The sequence below is a fragment of the Emys orbicularis genome, chromosome 23 (assembly GCF_028017835.1).
Source record: "Emys orbicularis isolate rEmyOrb1 chromosome 23, rEmyOrb1.hap1, whole genome shotgun sequence".
NCBI lineage: Eukaryota > Metazoa > Chordata > Testudines > Emydidae > Emys > Emys orbicularis.
The window spans coordinates 7,183,202-7,201,218 of NC_088705.1; the positions used below are offsets into that span (position 1 = coordinate 7,183,202).

The following is an 18,017-nucleotide window of genomic DNA, read 5'->3' on the forward strand; positions in this document are numbered from 1 at the left end:
CATTGAACTACACAATGAACCTTTCTTTCATAAAAGCCTCAATACAAAAGCCTTCTTAGCAGCTAACCCAAGCTTTAGAGCAGTGGTTCTCAAACTAGGGCCGCCACTCGTTTAGGGAAAGCCCCTGGCGGGTCGGGCCGGTTTGTTTACCTGCCACGTCTGCAGGTTCGGCCGATCGCAGCTCCCACTGACCGCAGTTCGCTGTTCCAGGCCAATGGGGGCTGCAGGAAGCGGCATGGGCTGAGGGACATGCTGGCCACCCTTCCTGCAGCCCCCATTGGCCTGGAGCCGCGATCAGACGAACCTGCGGATGCAGCAGGTAAACAAACCGGCCCGGCCTGCCAGGGGCTTTCCCTGAACAAGCGGCAGCCCTAGTTTGAGAACCACTGCTTTAGAGGACGGACAAAAGCATTTCTCCCCACTCTGTTTAAAGAGAACAGGGAGGGGATGCACACTAGCCAGAGGCATGTGAGTGAGCCACTGGGCTAATGTAAGTGGCTTGTCGAGTTAACTCGCAAACCTTAATACATTTTTAAAATACAATATTCAGTTTCATTCTTCACAGATAAACAAAGGTTCCAATTTTAACGTCCAAGCTCCCTGGTAGGCTTCTCCAGATCCTGCAATAGCACAGCACTCCAGTACACCATGGCTAAGCTGTCACACATGAGCCACAAGGCTCTAGCTAATATTAAATAATCCACCCCAAATTTGTACTGCAGCAAGTGATAAAGAAAGTTTACACATTTAGAGATCACTCTAGCCACAGCTAGCCACCAGTCAAATGCACAGATGTTGTTTATTATTATTTTTTTTAAACGTGAAGGACTTGTGAAATTGGATTTCTTGATTTCATACAACAACTGGCACCATGCTTTGTTTCTTACCCTCTTGAAATTCCCAGTCCCAAAGGCTTCCAAACTTGCACTTGCTTAGGACAGCAAGAACAGGGAGGGGGATGCACACAGCGAGTCTATTAGACACCTTGGTGAACCACATTTCCCCCATCCCCTTCCCTCAAATCCCAAAATTGTTTGGGTTTTCCATAGCCTATTGTGTTTATCATCACTCTTGGCTAAGTAAACTCAATCCGGAAAAGGAGTTTAAGACAAATCTATGTTTGCTTGTACAGTACGTGAGTAAACAGAGGAAAAGAAGCAGGACAACCAGTGAGTGAGTTCATAGACCATCATTTCCAGGTGTACCTGCCTCACAGTATTCTATTTACATAAATTACAGAAATTTCATATATATTTTTCTCTGAAGCCAATTAGACAAATATCTACCTATATATAATATATAAAAAATACAGAGCTTTGACTCTTCCTTTTGAAGTAAAATGTACATGATCCAACTGTGAGCAGAAAGTAATCCTGAAAACTCAGGCCCTTTGCTACTGGAGTTAACACTGCACACAATGCTCCTGTCAAGTGTAGCTATGCCCTCCTTCCTCCCCACCCCATAAAATAAACAATCCACCCCCACCCCATCCATTCAGAAAAAAAAAACCAAATCTTAATACACGTTTTCATGAAAAAAATTTCAAGTAAAGATGAAGATGGGTTTCACCATTTCAACAGTTCTGTGACTTCAATCAGTAGCAATGCAAGTGAAGCCCGTGCAATGGCAGCTGTGCTTCCTCTTTTCAAAGACCACCAAAACATCTCCCCACCTCTTCACAATTACCATCTTTGGGGTTTTGTTGCCTCTTTTTTTTTTTTAAATACCAATAACAGTTCTTAAAGAAAAAAAAATTTAAACAAAGGGAAAAAATCCCTCCCCAGGAAAAGTCTTCCCACTTCTCCTTTGTCCATTTACAGTATGTTTCAAGGGGAACTTGGCCCATGTCCAATGGCGCGGTCCACTGAAGGAGAGCTGTGAAAAGGTGAGGGGCTAAACTTTGCTCTTGGCAGATTAGAGTCTTTAACAAAGAGTAAGATGTGCAAAAAAAAATTAAATAGATCAACCCTAGCTTCCAGGATTAATGTTGTCAGAGAAGAGAATGCTTAACTTTTGATTTGTGTTCCCCGCCCCCCCCCACTGAAATTTCATTTAAGTACCCGAGGTAACAAGTGACACAATATTTGTGAAAGATCACCACAAATTAAAACAAGAGGTGCAATTTGTTACCTCCGTGTCCTTCCTCCACCTTGGTGCCTGCTTTAGAGACATGTATGCAGCAGCAAAAAAAAAAAAAAAAAAAAAAAAGTGTAAAAAATAAAATCCCCTTCTTTCCATGAGAGCAAAGCATTGCTTCTAGCTGTTCTCGAAGGAGGAACTGTTTCCTAATGGGTTGGCGTGGGTGTTTGCGCCTTCCGTTTGTAAGGAGGGGGGAAATGGGACTAGAATTCTGGCTGCTCCCAGTTGATTTCTGGCAAGTTTGTGGTGTTCTTCCCCATCTGAACACATTATAGCTGGAAGCCTTCCATAGGGGCCTCAGGCTGCTGGAAGATGAATTGCTGCTGGTTCTCGTCTACCTGGGGAGCCAGGTTGGAGTCATCATCCTCTACTCCAAAGTAGTGCTCAATCAAATCAAAGGCCTTCTGGTAGATTTCCTGGTTCTCATGGCTCTGCAGGAACTCTATTTTATCCAAGCCTTAGGAAAGAGAAAAATGGAATGTGGCAAGACTGATCAGAACATCCATACTATTCCCAGCCCCCATCCATCCTTCACCCTTTCAACTGTTTGGGGCCACAAGACCACCATTTGTTCAGCTTGCATTTTGCCCAGAGTTAGAATATCTAAAACAACAACAACAACAACAACCCCCCCCCCCACACACACACACACACACGCTCCATTACTCCAGAAGAGCTTTTGGATTGAATCTCTCTCCCAGCCCATGTTTAAAGGGTCCAATTAAAACTTAGTAAGATGAGGAGTTGTTCCTATTTGGAGGATACACCACAAATCAGAAGTCTCACAGGCCAGATCATTTACAGAGCACCAACAGTGCATGAGGCACTTCAGACTAAAAAGGAAGACAGGTTCTTGCCCCAAAGAGCTCACATTCTGGAGAGACATAGGAGGAAGTGGGAAGAGAAGTGAAGTGACAAGACTAGACTGTGATCTCTCCAGGGTAGGAACTGTGCTTCTCTTGTTTTTCATTAAGTGACTAGCACACCTTTGGGCCCTATAAAAAGAGTGATTTTTATGCAGGTGTCTTGTTAGTACCTAAAAGAAAATTACGGAATTGTCATTCGTTTTCCTGACGGGCAGCCCTAACTTGGGACATCAATGATGCCAATTTGTGAGAGCCCCAACTTTATCTTCAATCACCTCCAGCATCTTGGATGCAAGCGACTTCTGGTCCAAGGAATCCATTTGGCACTTATACCTTCCCTGGTACTCATCCTAGCTACCCGTAATCACAGAATGCAACAAGCCACAGAGCGTGTGCTTATACAGACTAACTATTGGGGTAAAACAGCAGTTAATCCAGAACTTCTAGCATCCCTCATCTCATACCCATTTGAAGTTTAGAGGAAGTGGACCAACACTTTCAGCAATAGAGCGTAAGCAGCCTCTAACACAGTGGTTCTCAAACTTTCCCCCCATGGACCACTTGAAAATTGCGGAGGGTCTTGGCAGATCACTTAATGATCTTTCCAAATGTTGTTTGTACCGTTCGCTAACTATTGTAAAGCGCTTTGGATAAAAACGCAGTATTAAAAAACCTTAAACATTTTTTGTTCTACAAATAAAAGCACACAACTCATATTTTAATATCAGTAGTCTTACCTTTCTAAGGCAATGGATGTGCCCTCTCCCCTGCCATGGCAGCCCCCGAGCTGGGGCTGGGAAGGAGGGGGGGGGGTCTCCCCCACCACAGAGCTGAGGCTGGGAAGGAGGGGGGGTCTCTCCCCAGCAGCTGCAGCCCTGGAGCTGGGGAAAGTGTGCTCTCTCTGGCCACCACAGCCCTTTATGTCCCAAATTTGCCTCACCCCACTGCCCCTTCCCACCTACCCCCTCTTCCCCCCAAGGCCACCACCTCACCTTACATGTGCGTCCTCTTCAGGGTCCAGACACCTAATCAGTGGAGCCACGCTTGCGTGGCTCCATAGTAAGGTGGGTGGCTCTTCATTCTCTCATGTGTGGCTGCCCAGGCACGCACCTGAGAGGGAACTATCTGCGGACCACCTGAATGGAGCTCATGGACCACTGGTGGTCCACGGACCACAGTTTGAGAACCTCTGCTCTAACACATATCCTGCATTACTTCCTCCAAGGCCAGTGAGAGCCACTTACCATAGGCTTCCTCAATGAGGCTGCAGTAGGGGTTGATGCCTGTGCCACTTTGCTTGGCCTCCTGCTCACCGAGCCGCAGGATATTCTCCAGGCCATTCAGGGCCACTTGAACAATCTTGGAGTCCATGACAGTCAGCAGGTCACATAGAGGTTTGATACAGCCTAGGTTTACCAAGTACCTGAAGAGAAGGCACAGGGAAGACAAACATTCAATTTATCAAGAAGGAAGGTTAAGTAACATTGTGACATGCATTTACGTTTAAAGGGACACTGACAGGTTTAAGGAAATTTGTATTTTAAATATTGCCTAACAGGTAACATCCTTTTCACCATTAGCTCTCGAAGCCGGGTGTTTAAATTAAACACTTTAACCTCTAACAACCAGGGCCCTTATTTACAATGTGTTAGCACTCAACTCCCATTGAAGTCAGAATCCAGATCTATTAAGGTGCCTGACTTTATAGGCAGGCAAGTTTTGACGTTCTAGTTTGGTTTGTCCAAGCTGCTTAAACGACACAAAGTAAACTATGAAACTGGAGTCATCTGTATCGCTTGTTTACAGTCACATGCACTATTTAAATCCCACCAAAAAACTTCACTGGAATTTAAAAAAAAAAAAAAAGACATTTGCATGGGTCTTAAATTTTGCAGCATATTTTTAAATTATTTAGCCTATAATTAGCCAGGTATTTATACTCTTTGATACGGTGAAAGATTTATACCCAACATCTGTTTAAATTTAGACTTGCAAAATTATTTGTGCATTTCCTACACCGGCTGCAGAAAAACAAAGTTAACACCACTAATTCACCTGCATAGAGTCCATATTACATTTTTCCTGGGTAAAGCACACAATACTAGCAAAGTTATAGGGGCACCTTGTAATGCTGCTGCTTCTATTAGATGCACGCTTAACAGAATTTTAAAGACATAGAAATGTACTTTGAATGAAGCAAATCAGAAAGGGTTTTAAACCCAAGTGCAAGTACTGATGGATTAGGAAATTAAAGTGCTTCACTGGGTTTTGAACTGTATCAGAGCCAGAGTGTGAGCATACGCATGTCAGGTACATGACGCAGACCAGATACTTCCAGAATTAGACTGCATGGCCAAGATGCTAAAGACTTGTAAGTGCATCCTTTGTGTGGCACAAAATTTTTAAATAGATACTGTTTAAAAAACACACCTCAAATGTAGCATAGTTATATAAAAAACAGTTACACTAATCTATAGCTCAGACTCTGAACTATGAACAATGAACAAGGACTCTTCTGGTTCTCAACAGCAAGTCTCGATGGTGAATACAGAAGCAGCACCAGTAACTTATCCCTACTCGAATGGCTTTACAGCAAAAATGTAGTCTCTTCATTGAAAGAATTAGAGCCTAGAGAAAGCTATAAATACATGCTGGATCTCTGAATAGGTCTTGGAGCTTCTTTCAAGGCCAAGGTAGCCAGAGGAGTCGATGGATGGATAGCCACAAATGCGGATGGCAAACTGATTGTACAAATTTGCTATAGCTTCATGGAGTCAGAGACAAAGTACACATAAAAACAGCCTCTCAACGTACCTGATCTGCTCTGGGGTTCCTCCTGATGTCGCATTCGTGATGGCCCAGGCTGCCTCTTTCCTTGTGCGGAATTCTGCTTTCTGTAAGATTTCTATCAGCACTGGGAAAATGTTTGCATCTATGACTGCCTGAAGGAAGAAGAGAGAAGCAGCATTTAGGACAGGCCAAGCGACTCCTAAAAAGCTAGCAGGCTCCGGGAACCGAAACCTATAACCTTTTCAGTGATCCTCACCTGCTTCTCCTACCATGTCCTGTAAGTGTAAGATTAAGTTTACTATCCAAGAACTTAATCTCCTATTATTGCACCAATACCAAAATCAGTCTTTGGTCACTGTGTGCATCTGTTTGGATTTAGGCCCTTAGAAAGGAGAATTACAATCCAATGCTGTACACCGATTGAAAGGCATTATTCTAGGTGTACATCTGAACTTTGGAACCACAATGAAGAGGCAGATTAATCCCCATCTCCCCAAGCTCACTCAGTGATTAGACATTTAGAGCATGTTTCAGACCAGGCACCATTTGTGGGCACAGTTAGTGTCACTTAGATGTCTAACTATCGTTGTGGGGGCAGTCAAGTAGAACAATGAGACTAATTGTGCCTGCAAATAACCAGAGAAAAGAGGGAAGTCCAGGGTGTAAAATGTGGCCTTTAAACACCAACTAAGAATCACATAAGCTTTGTTTTAATGGTGCTCCATGGATCCAAGAGTGTTGCAGGTGGGCCTGGCGAGGATTCTGGAAACTTTACCTGTATCTGAGCCCTGTTTCCAGCTGTGATGTTAGAAATGGTCCAGCAAGCTTCCTTCCGGATAGACTCTTTAGGGCTGCTTAATAAATGAAGCAGGCAAGGCAGAGCTGAGCAGTTCAGGATCACCTTAAGAGAAGAGTACAGGATAGGATGACACCATTCGCCTTCCTCCACTTCCATAGTGTGGATACTTTCAGCACATCTTTACTGGATTCTTATGGGGAAAAATATTTTCTTCCAACATTTTCCAGAAACTCCTGCCACTGAATGAGGTGTTCCATTAGGCAGCAGCAGGAAGAGAATGCTTTTCCTATCTCAGAGAGGCATGTGTAGGATCAGACATCCCAATTGCAAAGTGTTCTACCAGGAATGCGCTCTGTGTGGTTCAGGAGGCAGACAGAAGACAAGCCTCCCTCCACTGCATCCTGCTCCTCATCTCCTGTTGTAGCAGAGCTCAAGGAGGAGGAGGCAGCAGAGGCAGAATATGTCATCCCTAGTTCTTGGATGCTGGAAATGAGAAATTTCAATGACTGGAGTCCTGAGACTTGTCTCCCTACACAAACACTGGCTACAATGAGATATTTGTATATACTATATTGTTCACAAGCACCAATACACAGAAGGGACTTTTGTTGTTGTAGCTAAATCTTGAGCCATGCCATCATGGCTCAATTCATCTTATGGGCAACCCTGCAGGTTGAGCCATTCCTGTTTTGATTAAGGGGTGGGTGTTCTAAGCTAGATTTCATCTTCTAGTGGCAAGCCTAGAAATCTGAGCGCAGATCTGCCATGAGAACTTTACTCCCTCCTCTTAGTGATGATCTGGGTTTTTATCTGAGACATTTTTAACGCTCCCTCCTGCTCGAACACTGAATATGAGAAGACCTAGTCACATCCCACTCACCTGGGTCTGGATGTCATCACCCGTCACAATGTTGCCTACAGCTCGCAAAGCTGGGGAAGCTACTTTATAATCATTGTGCCTGCAAGAAAGAGGAAGGGAAAGAAACATCAGTCCAAGCCCTTTGTAACAGAATCCTTCCACCCTCTTCACCCCCCATTTAGTTAAAATTCCACCATCAGAAGCACACAGCAACGTGTGTCCAAACCAAAGACGGTCACTGAAAGAGCAAGGATTGTGTCACCATAAGAACATTCTTTGTCCTCTTACAACCATAAGCTTCATCATGGACCACTTCCTGTCACCTTCAAATCACTCCTAACTTTAGTCTTTCATGCCCCTCCTCACTGTTGTGGCATCCAATTAACAGTAACCAGAACACTCCTGAAAATGCATTTATTTTTCAAACCCTCAAGATGCAATGCAAATGAAAGCCATCTGCATTAGACAACACACAAACTCATCAACAGATCTAAAACAGAGCAATGACTCTACAGATTGTTCAATGGATAAATATTACAGGAGTGTCAACAAGAGACAAGTTTATTTGGAAAGTGCTGTACTTATTCGGTTATTGATCCTTTTCTTCTAACATTATAATAGAGCTAACAAAAGATTACTTTAAGCTTCCATAGAGGAGGTTTAAAGCAGTAGAGCAGCACAGAGTGTACGGTCTTAGTCTGGCATCAATACCATAGCCTTTGCCCATTCATGGGTTAGACTAGTCTCAGGACCAGCATGGTCTTGGTGTATCATGCTCTTCCTAGCATAAGGCACTACAGCTACTCTTCCAGCACTATACAGAGACTTCCCCCCCGTCCGATAGACCAACACAACCCATGTCACATATTCCCATATACCCAAGGATACTAGATAATCCCTCTGACACAAGCAGCCTTAGTTTTGTGCCCAATGGGCACCAATTTGAAAACATTAGTGCTGTGGTGAGCTTTACCTTGATAAGCAAAGGTTAACAAGACAAACCCATATTCACATGGGCTGTTCGGTCCAAGGTCTTTGCCTCTTATGCAGGGCAACACACTTACATTAACAGCTCTACCAGTCGCCGACACACCCCGGAGTCTATTACTGCTTGGATTTTCTCATTGGGGCCATCTGATAGGTAGGAGAGTGCCCAGCAGGCATCTGCCAGCAAGTCGGAGTCACTGCTGAATAATAATCGGGATAATACCGGCAAGCAAGGAGACACCTAAAATAAGAATAACCAACCACCCCCACCCCAGAGAAAGAGTTTAGAAAAGGTTCCTTCAGAAGAGGCAAGGCAGCTTTGTGTGCAAGCTATGCCAAATGTCTGTGTGTGTGAATGATGAACTGGATGCCATCCTGTGGGCGGGTGGGGTTCTCACCTAGATTTCTAAACCCACCATGATTAACAGCACCAAAGAACATCAGAAACCAAAGTTTCCATTCATACATTTGTTACATAGGACCTTACATATATTGTTCAGGGGCCAGTTGTCTGACAAAGTGTTGAGAATTGTTGATGTAATGGGGGTAGTTTTGGATACACAGGTTTCTACATAGTTCACAAAAACTTGTAGCAAAGGAGATTCATGTTACAACAGGGCCTCTCCAACGCTCACTAACCCAGCATATAAGGGGTCATCCCTCTCCAAAACTAATATCCAGTTATGAGCTTTTTACCATTCTTTATAAAATGAGCAACAGCTGGACTGTTTGCAGCTTGGATGACAAGCACTCTTCTCATGTAAGAAAGCCACCTCATTCCCTGCCCCTTTGATAATCTTGAACAGCCAGTACTGTCGACAGACAGCCACCCAAACAGTCACCACCATACTTGGTTAACCTATGTAACAGTGCACAGCCTTACACATATTTCTAACTATACATCATTGCAGCTTCTCCAGCCTTATCAAGGGAGTTGTCAAGTAACAGACCTTAACCACACAGTGTTAACAACCAAAATAGGGAGTAAAGGTCCTCCAGTCCTGCTTAATGTTCATGCTGTTACTGACCATCTTTTTGAAGAGGACGGGGCACCAAACGGAAGGGGTGCGGAGAAGAGAAGGCCTTCCCTGGGTAATAAGTAAGTCTGCTGTGAAGGAGTTCTATATTTTGAAGTTCACAGTTTGTTCCAAAGTTTTGAGTTCTCACTGAAGAGAATGGAGCCCCAGCTCTGGGGCAGCCTGCATGGCCTAGACCAGGGGTGGGCAAACTATGGCCCGCAGGCTGGATCCGGCCCCTGAGCCATTTTAATCTGGCCCTCAAGCTCCCGTTGTGGAGTGGGGTCTGGGGCTTGCTGCGCTCCAGCCAGGGAGCAGGGTCGGGGGCCGCTCCGCATGGCTCCCAGAAGCAGCAGCATAGCCCCCCTCTGGCTCCTATGCATAGGGGCAGCCAGGGGGCTCCGCATGCTGCCCCCGCCCCAAGCACCACCCCGCAGTTCCCATTGCCCGGGAATCATGGCCAATGGGAGCTGCAAGGGCGGTGCCTGTCGACAGGGCAGTGCGTAGCAGAGCCACCCAGCCACACCTCCGCATAGGATCTGGGGTGGGGGAGGGGGACACGTCACGGCTTCCGGGAGCCATTTGAGGTAAGCGCCACCCAGAGCCACCCACCCTCCGTGCCCCAAACCCAATTTTGTGAGCATTCATGGCCTGCCATACAATTTCTATACCCAGATGTGGCCCTCGGTCCAAAAAGTTTGCCCACCCCTGGTCTAGACCTTGGGGTCTCTGACTCAGAGGCAGTCCAGCAAGTGGACTGCCAAGGAGCCCAGGGATGGAAAGCTAGCAGGAAACAGGCAGGTTTCAAAAGCTGCCTAGCAGCCCGTGTCCCATCAGGCCCCTGCCTTATTCCCAGCAGAACTTCATCCATCTCCATCAGATGTTTAGACAGATCAGCAAACGCCAACAAATGGTTAGTCTGAATGTTTCTGACGACCTCTAGAGGTAGCAGACCTCAGGGTCTTGCTGGGGTTCCCTCTCCACAACAGCTTCTGTTCCCATTAACAGGAAAGGATTCATTCCTCACCTTGTCAAATTCAGGTGGTGGGTTCTTCCCTCTGCACAAGTTTGATAAGGCCCAGACAGCATTTCGAGTCATTGTCAACCTGGTGGACTTGGTGAGGAGCCTAAAAAGAGAATCACCAGCTATTATACTACCAGGTTAAGTCAGTTTGAGTTGCCTGTAAACCAGCACGATTCAATATGAAGGAACGCAATAAGAGTCCAAGAAGTTCGAGACAGCTGCACCCACTTGCTAAGCCCAGGTCTGAAAAATTCAGATAATGCTAATATTGCATATTTCATGAGCCTCACGCATGGATCATGAAGAAAGATGAACTGTGGCTACCCCTAGGGCAGAAACAATAGCTGTTTAACAGCACAACTCTGAACAGGAAGCATATACTGTCTTCAACTAAAATTGCAGGGGGGAAATTTAGGTTGGCAGAATGCGATTTCCCACGATTGAATTTGGCTAAGACATCCAGAGAAGCACCCATACTCTTATGAAGAGGTTCATGGGATATTCAGTTACCACAAATGATCAGGACCTCATTTTTAGATCTCATCTGAAGAGATCAACAGCTTTAGGCCTCCAGAATACTAGTTCAGTACTGACCCAGGAACAGAGCTATTTGCAATACAATCAATGCCACTTCTCGTGTGGGTTGTTTTTTTTTTTTGGGGGGGGGGGGGGGAGGGGGAGGAGAGGGGGCAACACTGCCAACACTGATAGTATGGAAGATTTAACCTGTAGTAAAGTACATTTCAGGAGAAAACCAGTTTTTAAAGAGCTAAATCTTTAACCTTCTTAGAGGGCCCAGCAATTCCAGTTGAAATTAGAAGCTTTGTTCTCTAACACTTCATGGTTTATACAGAGCGAGAAGTTCCCACCCAGCTCTTAAGACTCTGCATGAAATAAGATGGGGCAATGTGGTACTTTCCTCTTGAACCATGACCAGCTCTGTGGACCTGTCACAATCACCACCACAAATAAAATCAATCCCTTAGCTCTTGGACACCAAAGTCACCAGCTTACCCTCTAGGGGCCTGAAGTCAGCAGCTACAGTAAGAAGAGTCTGTTGACTTGCTTGCACCACCTGTGGCAAAGCACTTATCTTGCCACTAGAAGCAGCATCAGTTCACCCAGAATAGGATGGGGCAATTTAGACAGTTTTGAGAGTAATTAATATGGCTAGTACTTGAAAGCACTCTATCTAGGTGAATCTTCCCATCTCCATTTCTAGTGTGCTGAAGCAGCTGTCAGGACTCGAGTGTTAAACAAACAGAGGCAGAGGGCACAGTGCAAACTCCTCCTTCTCCTCAACCCTGGGAAGACCTCAGACTAACAGGTTCCTGAAGTTTATAGTGTAGCTGTATTTCTTTGAGTTAGGATGACCAGATAGCAAGTGTGAAAAATCAGGACAGGGGGTGGGGCGGATAATAGGAGCCTTCGTAAGAAAAAGCCCCAAATATCAGGACTGTCCCTATAAAAATCAGGACATCTGGTCACCCTACTTTGGGTTCTCTGCACTTACTGTATATGCACTTCTAAATAGGCCCTGTGACTTCAGAAAGGGCTGTCTGGCATACTCTGCAACAGGCGCTCATGCTGTGCACAGCAAGCGTAAGGATGCGTGAGAAGGCGAGTTATCTAGCAAGTCCTGACATGTTGTATCAGACACCAGTCTCATCTGCTAACTCATCTGATGCCTATTTGCAGGCTAAGCTGACTCCCAACACACACACACTCTTAGGTAGTTCTGTTAACCCAACTTGGACACCAAGAGGATACTCTGCTTTAGTACATTGGGGCTTTAAGAACTGTATTGCCAAGTGTTCATGGCTACTCACAGTAACAAGGGAGGAAGAATAGAGCAGTTAAGAACATAATCTCTACACACAGAGCTGTCTCCAGCGATGTTCCCCAACGCCCAGACAGCCTGGAAGGAAAGAGCAGCAGTTTTAGCATTCACACAGTCTCAGAATAGAGGAAGAAGGGAGCACTGTCCTAGGAAAATGTTTCTAGGACTCCAAGTAACTAGGCCAAACTGACAGAAGCTCCTGCTCTGGAGCGGCTTGCCAAACACTTTCATGCATGTTAAACACTTAGTTGAAATCCAGTGTCTATAACACTCAGCCTATCCCCAGAAAACTGTAATGAACCATACCTGTTCCTGGACATCCTCAAAGTCAGAGTTTAACAGTTCTATGAAGATAGGAACTGCCCCCGCCTCAATGACTATTTTTGTTTGTTGGGAGGTTCCTGATGCAATATTCGTCAAAGCCCACGCCGCTTCAAACTGAAACAAGCACATCAGTAATAGGTTACACAACAGCTGCACAATGGCATAAGCCCTACAACCCTAACCAGAGCAAAACATTAGCTATGGATTTTGGCCTATCCTCCTTTCATCTTGTGCTCTCATGTCTACAGGGGGAATTGTTTTACGAGGCAACAAGTTTTCCTCCATAATCTGGCTGCTCACTGAGCGCGCTAGTTTCTGGCACAACAATGGTAGTCCTAGGGAAATCTACAGCTTTTTTAGGAGGGGGTGGATTTTGGGTTACCCAGGGTAGACCCTGCCCACACCCACCTGAAGCAAAGGGAATATCATTTTACGGTCTTGGACACTGAAAAACTGAAGCAGTTGCACACGTGTCTCCTCTCTGCACCAAGACTGCAGTTCTTCTCAGCATGGGATTAACAAGGCTGCAGCTCACTTCCACTTTTCAGTGGTCAGGCCGGAAAGCACTACCTCACCACCACCACACCCCAAAGCCTCAGACCATTCCCCACTATGAGGAATGCAGTCTCCAGGTGGCCCAGAAGAGTTCCTGACCAGATCGTTGTATTGGGTGGGAAGGGAAGAGATTGTTCTACTCAAACAGCCAACTCGATCCCATGCCACTCCCCCGGCTACCAGCATAGGTTTGGCATTGGTTATTCTGAGCCCCAGGTGAGGCAGAGCTGCATATTTTGCTCTTTATCTCCCTTTGCTGCATGCTTTCACGAGTGACTAATGGCTAAGCTCCCATTAAATTCTCCTTGGAGATTGATCCCTATGACATGAGACCTCCTGGAGGAAAAGGAAGTAGATGACCATCTTCATAACACCCTCAGTTGGATGTGAGAAAATGTCGTCTCCTCAAAGAGGCTCATGCTCTGCAACTTCTGGGCTCTAAGATACCGCCTTTGCCTGCTCGCTGCTGTAAGATTCACACTGCTCAGCTCTGAAGTGTCATCTTATTTAAGTGCTTTTTATTCACAATATGAATCCTTCACGGTACTCTCCTTTACCTGTAGTGTGCAATTTTCACTTCTCTTCAGGAATTCAACAAACCTGTCCACCACTCCCTGAGTATTTATCACTTCATCTATCGGAGGATTCGGCTCTAGGAAGGAGGAGGCAGGGTCAATACTCAGTAGGGGCATTTAAATTTAATACGGAGGTCAAGTTCATTGCATTAAATCATCCACGCCAACAATTTTAACTTGTACTTGAGCTGACAAAGCAACTAGCCAGAAGGCTTTTTCCACAGTTCACCCAGCTGTAAGTCACGGGAGCATTTTCTAAATGCTGAAAAGCCAGTAAAAGACCATACTAATGGTCAATATAGGTTTGGTATTCCCTCCCCATCCAATGTTAATCAGGAACAGACATGGCAATGGGCATAAGTGACATTAGATGGAATTCTTCTGCCCCCAAAGTTATTAATTCTCTGTACAGCACCAAGACTGTGCTAAGTGCTTCAGGCAGCTAAGACAGTTACCTATGAGAGCTTATGAGCTAGCTAAGAAAAGGCGCTCTGCTTTTACCTTTGGAGAGCAGTTTCCTGAATTTCTGGGTGGTCGCTAGCTGCAGATCAGGGTCCTCTGAGAAAAGCATCTCTACCATCTCTCTCGTGATCACTCCCTCCTAAGACGGCAGGAAAAACAATGTCAGAACCACAACTCCAAACTTATGGTTGCAGACCTCAAAAATCAGAACTTAGTACCACCAGAATCCTGTGCTCATCCTTTTGATCTGAAGACTAATCCAAGTCAGGACCACACTACTCTTGAAAGTCTAATCCTGGAAGTTTTTTAAAACTCACCGGAGTCCCATCTGCAATATTCATAGAAGTGACGAGTACATGGGGTTACGAAGGGTAGTGAATTAAGGAGTACTAGGGCATGGTACCTATGCATTTGTAAAGGGTTAAAGTTTGTTGATTTTGTGATCCACAGAATTAAGAGTCTGTAAGGGAGGGACAACGTTACTCAAGAGGCCTTACCCCAGCTGTGGCAGTGCTGACATAGGAATCCATGAGGAGGCTATCAAACATGGCAGCATCTTCATTAATAAGTTCCACATTTCTCCTTTTAAATAGCTGAAAAGAGATTACAACCAGAGTGAGTGGTATCGGTCACAAGGCAATGCCTGACTTCGAGCCATCGCAACTGGGCAGTCTTGTTCCACAAACAAAATATGCCATGTGCTAGACCAAGGGCAACTTAATAAGGGAGTGGCAGCTTAACACACTAGCTTAGCACCTCTGCAGAATAGTTTGACCTATGAATCCTGGTAAGAGTGGACCAAGTCCTACCCTTAGTAGTATCCATGGATTTCCCTGGGACTGTATGGCGTAGGCAAGTGCGGAACTTGGCCCAATGAGTTTAGAAAAGAAGAGCCAGGTTGTGGACCAGGGTTGAGGCACAGGTAGAGCTGTGCGGGAAGCTTGCAGCATTTGCCAGTTCTACATGTAGTCCTAGCTACAGTAACTCCTCACTTAACATTGTAGTTATGTTCCTGAAAAAAGTGACTTTAAGAGGAACGATGTTAAGTGAATCCAATTTCCCCATAAGAATTAATGTAAAGGGGGGTGGGGGTGTTAGGTTCCAGGGAAATTTTTTTCACCAGACAAAAGACATTATATGTGGTTTGACTCTCAGCTGTGGCTAGGTAAGTGAATATCCTCTGGCCCCAGAGCTCTGGTGAGGGTGTGGGCCAACACCACCCCCACTCCTAGGCCTGCAGAGTCCTCCCCGTGCAAGCTCTGTGGGTTTGGGCTTGACACAGGAGCCAGGCAGAGCAGGCAAGCGGCAGCACATAGGAAGGGACACTGTGCTGCATCCTTCCCCAGCACCCAATGGGGATGTCTCTGCTGGCCTCGGAGCAGCAGATCACACAAATGCCTGATCCAGTTAGTCAATTAATCCCCCCCCCCCCATCTCCCACAGGGTGCTGGGGAGTCCAGTCATCTCCTAAGAGAACCAATCTGCTGCCAGGTTGCATGGTGTACACAGAGACATTGGGCCTCTAGATCCCTGCAGAGATGGAGACAGCCATAGGCTTCTTGGGCCACAGGCACTGACTTTTCAAACTGCCAGGGGTGGGTGCTTGACCCCTGGCTCTGCCCCAGGTCCCACCCCCACTCCACCCCTTCCCCTAAGGCCCCACCCTGCCTCCCCAGTTCTGCCCCCTCCCTAGGGCATGCCTTATCCTCACTCGTCCCCCCTCCCTCCCAACCTCCCTGCACGCCACAAAACAGCTGATTGCGGCGGGCAGGAGGCACAGAGATGGAGGGGGGGGCACTGATCCATGGGGCCCTCCGGCGAGCAGGAGGCGCTGGGGAGGGGTGGAGGGCATTAGAACATTGTGCAACTTTAAACGAGCGTGTTCTCTAATTGAATAGTGACTTAACTTTAACTGGGGTGACTAAGTGAGGAGTCACTGTATCTCATTTTCACATACTCCAACTAAAAAAATACCAAGGACAAGGAAAAGCTGCAGCCCATTCATTTACTTGTTCTTCTTGCTCCTCAAGAGCAGGCAGTGCCATTTTTTAGCTGGCCGTGAAGTCCTTAGATCCCCCTGCTTCTCCCCCCCCCCCGCCCAAAGATACGAGATCTAGGAAGTCTTCCCCTTATCCATGATCACAGAAAGCCAGACAGAATTCCACTGTGGTATCTGGAACACTGCATTTGCAGCATGCGCAATACCTGTGAATCCCGCAGGGAGCAGAGAGTTCTCCAAACGAGCCACATTCTGAACAAGGGTGTGGAAAAAAACAGCAACATTCCACATCCATATGCTGAAGGGGCCCAGAGAGGGGGAAAAGAGAAAAATGACCCATCAACTCTTCATCAGCTGGCCCCTTGAAGGGGCAACTGCTGGGTAACAGCATTTCTGGTCGAATTAAGCCCCTGAACATCCCCCTCCAGCAGGTTACCTGTTGCTCTCGTTTCTGTTTGCGTAGTTGGATCCCCTCCTCTTCCCTTCTCCGACGCATTTCCTCAGGGTTTAGGGCTTTGTTTTTGTAACTCTTCATTCGATAGTTATCCTTATCCTTCGCGGGACTTGCCATGGTTTCTATGAAAGAAGAAACCAGAAAAGTAGGATCAGATTTCATTGCAGTCATACTGCCCTTCTCCCCCAAGGAAAATGGGCACACGTGTGCCATTGCACAGAATAGTTCAGTTTAACAATCTCTTAACATAAGATGCAGTTTAGATAGCCAACTTAGAAAGTGCATTACTGACCTACAACTGGTGTGTTATTGTATTAGTGTGAGAATGTTCTAAGCTAGAAGCTTGACACAAACATATCTACAACTCTGAAAAGCAACCTGGACCTGTACATCACTGTATGAGGCACACTTCTCACTGTATGAGGTTAGTACTCACTGAACTATACCAGTGTCCTCAGGAGACAGCAAGCCTGAAGCTACCTGGATTTTCAATACTTTAGATTGTGCCAAGAGTACCTGCACCGTACTATAATCACAGGTGTAAACAACACCTTCTAAGAAGATTATTCTTCCTCTCCTCCCCACCCCACGTCCTCTACAGCAGGCCAACATGTCAAGAATTTGATGACCAGTAACCACAACATGTACTCAGACGTTTCAGAGCAGCCTGGTCTGCACAGAAGGTGTTACACTGAGTTAGGAGTTAAAGAAATTCCATTTAGACCCATTTTATGTTGTAATGTAGGGAGACTTTGCAATTTATGAAGTTCACACTTCCATAAATTTAACACAGCACAAGCACAACTCCAAACCGTTCAGAGGTGAACATAAGTAGGTCTGAAGTCTAGACAAGGCATAAAACAGTCCAGCAAAATTCACTTCAAACAAATTTCAGCCTAATTCCAGGCCCTTTAAAAAAAAAAAGAAATTACAAGCATGCAACACATCATTCAGCTGGGAATGGCATGTAGGCCAGGCTTGTCCAGAGAACTAGACTATTTTGATGGTGTTCAGCTCTGAGAAGCACTGCTAATTATTTTGTCATTTGTTTCATAACAATATTGTAAACTTTGGTGCCTACATATTCCACTCTAGATTCACAGAAATAAACAAACATTCTTGTATTTGGCACAGGGAGAGCAATTATTGCTAATTAGTGGCAAAAGAGGAACTCAGATGTAAGACGATGTAAGTTTCTCAGTGATATCCAGTTTATGCAAACATAGTACTGCCTCAACAGGGTTAAAAAAGTTTGGTATTCAAGTATAGATTCAGCCAAGCCTTGTGTTCAGTGTGTTTCAAACATTACATGAGCAGGTGTCATTCCC

General features: G+C 45.6%; 1 protein-coding gene across 2 annotated transcripts in view; it reads right to left on the minus strand.

The window, feature by feature from the left end:
- Positions 1 to 1,097: 1,097 nt before the first annotated feature.
- Positions 1,098 to 18,017, minus strand: part of KPNA6 (karyopherin subunit alpha 6) — a 40,474-nt gene continuing 23,554 nt past the window's right edge. Inside the window, exons 2-14 of one of the 2 annotated variants that reach the window (XM_065421905.1) lie at positions 16,672 to 16,811; positions 14,734 to 14,829; positions 14,276 to 14,375; positions 13,757 to 13,851; positions 12,627 to 12,758; positions 12,310 to 12,398; positions 10,484 to 10,583; positions 8,518 to 8,681; positions 7,475 to 7,553; positions 6,571 to 6,696; positions 5,820 to 5,947; positions 4,250 to 4,428; positions 1,098 to 2,596 (exon numbers count right to left, since the gene is read on the minus strand). In XM_065421905.1, coding sequence (XP_065277977.1) covers positions 2,409 to 2,596; positions 4,250 to 4,428; positions 5,820 to 5,947; positions 6,571 to 6,696; positions 7,475 to 7,553; positions 8,518 to 8,681; positions 10,484 to 10,583; positions 12,310 to 12,398; positions 12,627 to 12,758; positions 13,757 to 13,851; positions 14,276 to 14,375; positions 14,734 to 14,829; positions 16,672 to 16,811 — 1,616 coding nt within the window. In that variant the 3' untranslated portion in view covers positions 1,098 to 2,408. Of the gene's footprint in view, positions 2,597 to 4,249; positions 4,429 to 5,819; positions 5,948 to 6,570; positions 6,697 to 7,474; positions 7,554 to 8,517; positions 8,682 to 10,483; positions 10,584 to 12,309; positions 12,399 to 12,626; positions 12,759 to 13,756; positions 13,852 to 14,275; positions 14,376 to 14,733; positions 14,830 to 16,671; positions 17,141 to 18,017 lie in introns of those variants that run through there. The other variant, XM_065421904.1, reaches the window with a different exon arrangement.